Here is a 9326-nt window from a genome sequence, read left to right as displayed (position 1 = left end):
TGTCTGTGCAAAGGAACAATACATGTTAATGTCGCCATCAGCAACAACCATGAGATACAATGTTGAATTCATTGCACAGAGTACAAGTACTGAAACAACGAAATGCAGTTTAGCATTTAACGGGAAGTGCAAAAATGGGGTAATGTATAAAAGGTAGGGGTGTAACGGTATTCGTATTGAACCGTTCGGTACGAGGCTCACGGTTCGGTACGCATGACGAACAGAATAGGTTTGAAAAAAAATTGGAAAAACCTTTATTTAAGCAGGTAGTCCCATTGAGATTAAAAATCTCTTTTGCAAGATGTAAGTAACAATACTACATAACATGAAGGAGCAGTTTCTGTTTTTTATGCTTATGTGTTGCTAAGAAGACACCCCAGAAGATGAGTCACTCAGGTATAGTTCCATCATTGTTCAAAGTCAAAGAATAACTTTATGATGTTAGTTGTAATGAATAAATATATTTTAAAATCAAGTAAATTTCTTTGGCATTTATAGTTTTCTACTGTACCGAACCGTGGCTCCACTGTATCGTACCGCACCGAACCGTGAATTTTGTGAACCGTTACACCCCTAATAAAAGGTTAGGGGGTAATTAATCCTACATTAAAATATATACTGTATGAACCATGTCGCTGTGATGCAGAGTTCGCAAGGTAACAGCTGCTGGTCCTTTAACAGAGAGACCTGTAGAGCCTTCCAGAGGGGAGGATGGCAAACACTTGGCAGGCATTGCTTGTGTGACAGCCTCAGCAGGGAGTGTAGAACTGCTGATGCGTTGGGCAGTTTTCACCACCCTCTTCAGTGCTTTCTGGTCCAGTAGCCGCGATAGAAGCTCACCAGAATCGGAGGAGACGGATGGACCTTCTTCAGATGCTGGTGTGCCTATTTGAACAGGGTCAAAGTGTTGAGGGTCCATGAGAAGATTCATGGAGATATGGACACCCAGAAACTTGTATCCAGGGGTGGAGCACTTGAAGGTGTGTTTGCCTTCAGATGCTGCCACCTTCATCAAAGTTTACCGATTGCCTCAATGACGTTATCAGGTTCACTGTTAACATTGGGTTGAAATCTAAAATGATGCCAAATGTGTGCTTTTGCTTTATGCTTTGACACCAAATCCTCGAGCGTTTCATCAAGCTTTTGTCAAGTGATCTGATTCTGCAATCAGCAATATCGTCTCCATTCACTTAAACTGCAAAGGGATTCACTTGTGAGTCTGCAGGTCTCGGGCCTCTCTTCTTACCTAGAGACACAGAGGTGAGATCTGATTGGATAAAAGCTCTACTTAAAACAAGCTGCACTGGAAGCAGAGCAACTGAGGAAGAAAGTAGCTGTGCAATGAGAACATAAGATAATGGGAAAAATAATTAGAATACATGTAGTGCATTTATGAAAAATTATAAAATAGCTATAACTTTGATTCTGTTTAGGCCAGCAGAGAAGGCTTTGCTGGCCCTGACGGCCCACCACTGGTTGATTGCAGCATGCAGCCCTTTCATTGCAAACTAAGCATTATCATCCGGGGGTGAAATGCTGCAGTCACAGCAGTCCATGTGAACTCTCTGAACAGATAGAAAAGTCCAAACTTATCCATGAGATATTCCCAGTTAGCAGTAACTGGTGTTTGCGGTTTCCTTGTGACAAGTTTTGTTTTCATAAATGTAAAGTAGCCCACCTCTGGTCTTACTGGAGAGATCTGCTGTTCTATCGGCCTGGAGGATGTAGCGCTACATTAGGTCAGATGTGCTATCGGGAACAACACTGTTGAGTGATGTTCCCTCAAAAATCTTGATGCTGCGGTCCATAATTATTTTACGAGTGATTATCTGCCGTTGCAGCTCATCCATTTTGTTCATCAGAGACCGTTCAATGGGGAGAAAAATGCTGTGTAGAGATGGCCGATGATGAGTTAGTTTTAGCTTTGCCCTTAGCCCTCCTCTCTTTCCCTGACCTTTTGTTCTTGACACAACCTGCAAACATTTCTTAGTTGGTAGCCTCCTATGTCTAAACAGGAGATTGCAGATAAAACCAATGTTAAAAAGTTCTTGTCGGCTATATGACATGTATGCAAGACTGTTCTTAGTGTGCAGATGTGAAACAAATAGACAGATGACTACTAATTTACAGAATCTGGAGACACGTTGTGCACCCGCCGCCATCTTGGTCCAGATGATTATAATTTACAATCACTTAATAATTTACCCTGTCTATCCACAGCCTGCCTCAACAGGGGACGACAGAGCCATGTGTTTCACCTGCAGTGTGTGTCTGGTCTGTTGGGAGCCTACAGATGAGCCCTGGTGAGTGGATATCATTAATTATGCATTAATTTATCTACAATAACATATCATTGATGACCAACACTTCTCCACTACCCACAGGTCTGAACATGAGCGCCATTCTCCCAATTGTCCGTTTGTGAAGGGCGAGCACACACAGAACGTGCCGCTGTCAGTGACACTGGCCACCAGCCCCGCCCAATTTCCCAATAGCCCCGACAGTTCGGACAAGATCGCCTGCTATGGCTTCGGCAGCTGCCCGCAGTTTCTGGCTGCTGCCACCAAGAGGGGCAAGATCTGTATCTGGGATGTCTCCAAAATGATGAAGGTCAGAGCATCTAACTGTGAATATATGAGACTGCATCATCTGTCTTGTCACCTTCAAAAGTGTTGGTGTCAGACGGTACGTGTTAGTATTGAACCCGGAGTCTAGAGTCTGTAATTGTGTGCTGAACAGGTGCACTTGAAGTTTGACATCAATCCGTATGACCCGGCCATCCTGAGGCAGCTGATTCTGTGCGGTGGTGAGCAGAGCCACCATGAGCTGACTGAGTCTCGGAGACCAACTCTGGCCTGGCTCGAGGAGTCATCCTCCTGCTCTGACCTGCCCAAGCTAGAGGGAGACAGGTGAGACACACACCCACTGATTCATTTAAGTATACACACACAACAAATCCTTGAGGTTGCTATGGAAACATGTCACCATGGTGTACAGCAGAGAAGGACGTTTCCTCAGTGAAAACCTCGCAGGCTACAGTTAGTTAGGTCATTGCTGCTAGGGCAGAAGGTCGGATATAGAGATTGAGAGTGATCACTTTAGTGCTGAGGTGCTACAAAGACCTAAACTGTGATGAGCTAGAAAGAGCAGTGCAAGACTCATTGAACTGGGACAGACGACTCAACCTGCGGCTAATTGGAGCAGCTGACGAATATTTCAGGCACCTAGCTGCAGAAGTGGAAATAGCTGCAGAAGTGGAAATAGCTGAGAGTAAACTTCAGCAAGTGCACCGGCCACAAGCACCAATGCCAGATGAAAACAGTCCTCCGAGACCTTTCATCATGAGATTCCAAACTCTCTGAAACGTGACTGAGTAATGGCTGGAGAGAAATACAAAAAGTGTCACTCTTCTGCCTTGATACATTATTTATGTACCACAGCAGTGGATATGAGTACATGTATCTGGTTACTTTCATCTCCAACAGAAATTTGGTAAAATGATAACATTAATGTAAACTTCTTAGTGTCCAAACTCAAATATCTTTTACCTGCATGCCTCTCTCATCTTGGGCTGGTTTGCGCACATGTCAGCAATGTACTTTGCGTGTGCAAAGAAAGAAGATTTCTTGCCAGAATATGTGTTCACACTTCGGCTATCAGCCAGATGACAGACAAGCCTCTTGGGGCAAGGAGCTATATTTCTGGGGTTCTGGTGTAACCAGCAAATATCCAGGTCAAGACTTCCTTTCTGTGAGCTTCTTATTGTTTACAGTCCGTTTAGCAACTTAAGATGTGAGACTGTAGCTGCAGTTGAGACACAGATCATTTCACAAGCTAATTTTATACCAATGGAAATCTAAATCATCTCCAGACGATAGTCAGTGGGCTCAATGCGTCCCATCTCTTGCTCTGCATATAAATGCTGAATCTGTTTATAAAGATTAGACTGCCATTAAAGCTGAATCTGATGTTTTATCTTCATACAAAATCCTACAAAAACCTTTTTGCTATGTTGTGTGCCAGACTATTTCTTGGTCAGTACCAGTAAAGGTACAGGTTTTGCCAGCAACTGTCATTGCATTGTTCAAAGCTACAGAGGCCATAGATAACTGTTCTATGTAACTGTTCTGTCAACTCAACTAGTCGAATATGACCTCACATCAAGGGGGACAATTCAGCAAGATATTTATCGCCTGTTCATTTAGAAATGTATCATTTTGATTTCTTTGTTGCCTCAAGCTGTTAGTGAGAAACTCCTCAATAGCATTTCATCACGTTTCTTTTTTTTTTCTTTTCCAGTGATGACCAGTTGGAGGACTCAGACAGTGATGAGCATTCCCGATCAGAGTCAGTAACAGGTATGAAGACTTGAATTTGTCCTTTCTAAGGGCTGGTGGTGCTGTTGTTTGGAATTGGATGAATCATATCTAAAGCCATGTCGATCCATCTCTTTATGTTAGGCCTCACTGAAATGGCATTTCCCATGCTTCATTGGTGTTAGGTTCTAGACAGGAAAGACCTCAGCCCTCTTCTTTTACCTCTGTTCCAGGCCAGCAGTCCCAGTGGGAAAGCATGGACGTGAGCCTAGGGGTGACGTCGCTGAGTGTTCTCCAGCAGCCAGAGAAGCTCCAGTGGGAGGTGGTGGCCAGTGTGCTGGAGGACACGGTCAAGGACCTGGAGGAATTGGGTGCCAACCCCTCACTAAACCAAGCAAAGGCCCACAGCCAGGCCAAAGCAAAGGATAAGGTCCCTGACCTTCACAACATTCCCTTCCCATGTCTGCTGGCCGGAGGCCTGCTCAGTTACCGCTCAGCATCAGTCACCCCCATGGCTGGACCCCCACCCACAACCCCAGCTAAAACACGCAGGACCACAGATGGTCCTCTAAGGACTCAGGGGCCTGAGCCCTTCCTAAATCCTGGACCTCTACAGGACCAGGGCCCGATGGAGATAGAGACCTGCAACCCCCAGACTGCAGCCCAGGAGCAGGTCTTCTCTAACCTAGTAGGTTCCCAACCACCAAGCCCCTCTTCTTTGCCGGCTGTTCGCAGGACTATACCCGTGCTGTTGCTGTACAGTATTAGAGAGGTGGATGACAAGTCCTCAGGGCAGGTGTTTGCTCAAATGAACAACCTGATGAGCAAGGGGCTCCACGAGGAGGGCTTCACTGTGCCACAGATAATAGAGATGGAGTTCGACACGCATGAGCAGCTTCTTCTTCAGGATCCTCCCATCACTTACATTCAGCAGTTTGCTGATGCAGCAACTAATCTGGTAGGGTTAGACGGCCACACGGACAAATGGAGCACGCTGGCTGCAGCCACTGCTTCCACCCCGCCTCGACCAGGAGCTCTGGTGCAGTGCTTGAGGCTGCCGAAACAGCTGGAAGAGGAGAATCTTTACGTGGACTCTATAACGCCCTGCTGGGACGGTGTGCACCTGCTGGTCGGCCTGCAGCCGTGTAGCGCTGAATCTCTGAGCGCTACAAACCAAGTGGAGGCTCTCAACAATCTCAACCGCCTGCACTCTGCCCTCTGCAGCCAGCGCAAAGGAGACCCCCTACACTCAGTGGCCAATGGGGTGGAAGGCCGCCACTCAGGTGGGTCACCGCCTCAGACACCCCTCATTCTTCCCCCAGGAGACCAACAACAGCAGCAGCAGCAGCAGCAGCAGCAGAGGTCCCGAAGTGGTGGGAGTGGAGGCTATCTTGCACTCTACAAACTCAATTACTCCACTCGTATTGTCACCTTGGACGAGGAACCTGTCAAGGTGCAGCAGATCTGGGACCCTTGGGATGCCATCACCTCTCTTATATTGCTTCCTCCAGATGTTCTTGATGGCAGGGAGGATGACAGTGAAGAGGCTCCTGAGGAGGTGCACCCCTCTGGGTCTAAAAAGGGCTCATCTGGGTTTGGAATGGCCCCGGCTGGCTCTGGAAATGGGACTGCATGTGGAGCAGCCACAACCAGCAGCAGCAGCGTTACTGTCACCAGTCCGTCCACCTCATCCTTGGGCCAAAAAGAGTGCAAGCGGTTAGAGGTGACAGGCCTGGGCCACCTGGTGGTCACCACGCGGGCTGGGTACATTATGATACTGGACCTGTCCACGTTGGAGGTCTTGGCCAAGGTGGAGCCGCCTAAGAAGGCAGGGTTAGCAGAGGAGACTGACCCTTTTGTCTCAGTTACCTATTGCTCTGGGACTGATCGCCTTTGTGCCTGTACCAAAGGTGAGTGTTTCCTTCCTGGATCTGTTTCCCTTCAGACAGCAGCCCTGTTAACTTCTAGGATGGATAGGCTGGCTTCAACGTACGTGTGTGTGTTTGTTATTTACGCACGCAAAAGTCAACAACTGCATTTTGTTTGATGTCCATTACTAGATTTATTTGTATGTACTTTATGAAGTTATGTTAATATAATACTGATCTGGCTCTGATTTTACTCGTTTAGCATTTAGTACTGGAATGTGAATTGGTGATTTGGATTTCAATTAAAAAAAGATAGTGAAAGTAAAATGGTAGATTATTAAATGTACTTTAAAGATCAATAAACTGAGTTAAGCGTTGAAATAGAAGTCAACTAATTTGTATGTATTAATTTTGTCACTTCCCTTTTTTGAAGGTGGAGAACTTCATTTCCTTCAAATTGGAGGTGTGTGTGACGATATAGATGACGGAGACATGTTTATTGATGGCCCCCTTTCTAAAGGGGCTGAACTGTTGCTTGAGGGGGCCAAGCCCTCGTCCAACCCCTCCAGCCCTGGGATCTCAGGTAAACGAGTTAACCAGACACATTCAGTGTTCAATTCTTTAACCTCTCTGTGATACCGGTAATCTGATGTCCTACAATTGTCCCCCAACTGGCCTTTGTGCAGGAGTGGACCTCCTGGTGGACCAACCGCTGACCACGGAGAGCCTGATGTCTCTGGTAGAGCTAACGCGCTTTGAGACGTTGACCCCCCGCTTCTCGGCCACAGTGCCGCCGTGCTGGGTGGAGGTGCAGCAAGAGCAGCAGCAGCGCCGCCACCCACAGCACCTTCACCAGCAGCACCATGGAGACGCAGCTCAACACACCCGCACCTGGAAGCTTCAGAGTGATGGGTAGCTCAACAAACTAAACAGTAGTCGTACCGGTGATGTCATATGTAATTGGTTATAGGAACACGTAGTGTATGACCTCCATTTCTCTCACTGTGTCACATGACATCATAGTTGAAATGTACATACAGTTTATTTCATTGATTCTGTCTGAGGGTCTGTCTGCAGCCATTTCCACATGATGGCTTTCTCTCTAGCACCAACAAGTAATTTAAAGAGATCTTCATCCTGTGCCATGAACTGATGGCACAGGATGAAGATCTCTTTAAATGACTTTTTATTATCTGTGTTGGTATAATATGACAATGGAGCAATTCATTTCCTTCCAAAAATGTCCATTATGTCATTAGCAATCTCTTCCTGATATGAAAACTTTTGATATAAAAATTTCTTTTTTATAAGTTTTTGGAAATATTTTTGGGATTAAAGTAAAATCCCCCGTCAGCATTGTGATAGGTGGCCTTAAAACTTGCCTGATAGAAAACATGGAAGGTCTCCTCCTCCTAATGAGTCATCTACAGTGTTTCAGTTGAATGTCAGGGTGAGCAAGTGGTGACCCGTATTGTCTTTGCAGCTCCAGCTGGGACGAGCATGTGTTTGAGCTGGTGCTGCCCAAGGCCTGCATGGTGGGCCATGTGGACTTCAAGTTTCTGCTGAATGCCAACATAGTCAACATTCCTCAGATCCAGGTCACCTTACTGAAGAACAAATCACCCGGGCTGGGCAAAGTCAGCGGTGAGGACACTGCTATGAGATGCATTATTTTTAAACCTTTTGATTCCTTTACACATACCGGTACATCCAGGTTTGCAGGATTGTTCTTTGCAACTGCCGTGATTTGATCGGGATTGTCTTTTTTTTTTTTTGCAACTATGGTGGTTCAAGATGTTCTTTCTTGTCTTTTCAATACCTGTTAAAATGAATTGGGCGTTTTGAATGTTGAACCGCGATCTGTATCTAAATCTTGGCTTTCGTGTCTAACAGAGACGGCGGTAGACAGACAGATCTCCTTCCCCCTCTCCAGCGTGCTCCATGCTAACGGGGAAAGGAACGGACAGCCTCTGCTGCATGACTTCACAGAGGACATCCAGTTCATGGACATAGAAGAGACATCAGGTAAATAATGCAACCAGTTTAGTTTGAGATTGTCTTTGATGAATCAGTTTTTTTTATTTTGTTGAAAGACTCTTTCAATTAGTTTTTCAATAAAGTAAATATATCCATTATTGAGTGCATCACTACGACCAGTAGAGATGCACAGATACTGCTATCAATCTAATACTGACTCAAATAACTGGATCGGGTATCGGATTTCTTTTAATATATAACCATTCAATATATATTTTTGTTACATTTTGTTTTTACAAAGTTAGGAAAGCAATCTTTAAGTCAAGCCTGAGGTAGCCTTACACATAGCCGAATGATTCCAGTCTCTTCCACACAGTGAGGCAAACTGCTCATCAGGGCTGGACATTACGCTTTTTCAGCCACTTGCCCCTTTTCCATTGTTGAATTTATGAAATTCAAGGGATAGAAATGCATTTATTTGTTTGATGATAACGCCCCTGCCTTTTTATTAGATTTTATTTGTGAATATATATATAGTATTAGACTTGTACTCTAATTTTGGCATAAAATGAACAGAAAAAGCATCTAATTTGTAAGTTAATGAATCATTCTAAGATGTCATGATTGTGACAGCCCTCGCTAATCTTTTTGGACCAGAAGCGTATAACGGTTCATGTGTTTGCTGTAGGCTCCATGCTGTGTCCATTCTTGGAGGACCATAAAGAGGACATCCTTTGTGGTCCAGTGTGGCTGGCCAGTGGGCTGGACCTCTCTGGCCATGCGGGCATGCTCAGCCTCACCAGCCCCAAGCTGGTCAAAGGTAACGACAGTCACATCTACCGTTTCTGGTCCCTGACCTGATCAAACTTGACATTGAAGGATTTTGTGCTCAGGAAGATGATTTTAAGAATCAGCCATGAGGTTGTGGGTTCGTCAGTGTTTCTGAGTTGTCCCGTCGCTCCCTCCACTGCAGGCATGGCAGGAGGCAAGTACCGGTCCTTCCTGGTTCACATCAAAGCCGTGAGTGATAGGGGCATGGAGGAGAGCCCCCGGCCTGTGGTGAGAATGCCCAGTGCCAAGCCTCAGGGCACCAAAGCCCACTCACTGTCTACCCTGCTGCAACGGGCTCAGGCCTCCAAGGTACCAAATCACAACTTCAAGCCTT

At 45.7% G+C, this 9326-nt stretch overlaps 1 protein-coding gene across 2 annotated transcripts in view; it reads left to right on the top strand.

Annotated features, from left to right (window-relative positions):
- The window catches only part of birc6 (baculoviral IAP repeat containing 6), a 139566-nt gene that overhangs the window by 17712 nt on the left and 112528 nt on the right, over positions 1 to 9326 (top strand). For both annotated transcript variants that reach the window (XM_079280713.1, XM_079280712.1), the window contains exons 6-16: positions 2221 to 2303; positions 2385 to 2610; positions 2740 to 2909; positions 4300 to 4358; positions 4550 to 6226; positions 6618 to 6767; positions 6871 to 7096; positions 7668 to 7828; positions 8078 to 8209; positions 8850 to 8981; positions 9135 to 9301. In XM_079280713.1, the coding sequence (XP_079136839.1) occupies positions 2221 to 2303; positions 2385 to 2610; positions 2740 to 2909; positions 4300 to 4358; positions 4550 to 6226; positions 6618 to 6767; positions 6871 to 7096; positions 7668 to 7828; positions 8078 to 8209; positions 8850 to 8981; positions 9135 to 9301 (3183 nt within the window). The remainder of the gene's footprint in view (positions 1 to 2220; positions 2304 to 2384; positions 2611 to 2739; positions 2910 to 4299; positions 4359 to 4549; positions 6227 to 6617; positions 6768 to 6870; positions 7097 to 7667; positions 7829 to 8077; positions 8210 to 8849; positions 8982 to 9134; positions 9302 to 9326) is intronic.

This window comes from Melanostigma gelatinosum (genome assembly GCF_949748355.1).
Source record: "Melanostigma gelatinosum genome assembly, chromosome: 12".
Lineage (NCBI taxonomy): Eukaryota > Metazoa > Chordata > Actinopteri > Perciformes > Zoarcidae > Melanostigma > Melanostigma gelatinosum.
This window is presented reverse-complemented; position numbering and strand designations above follow the sequence as displayed.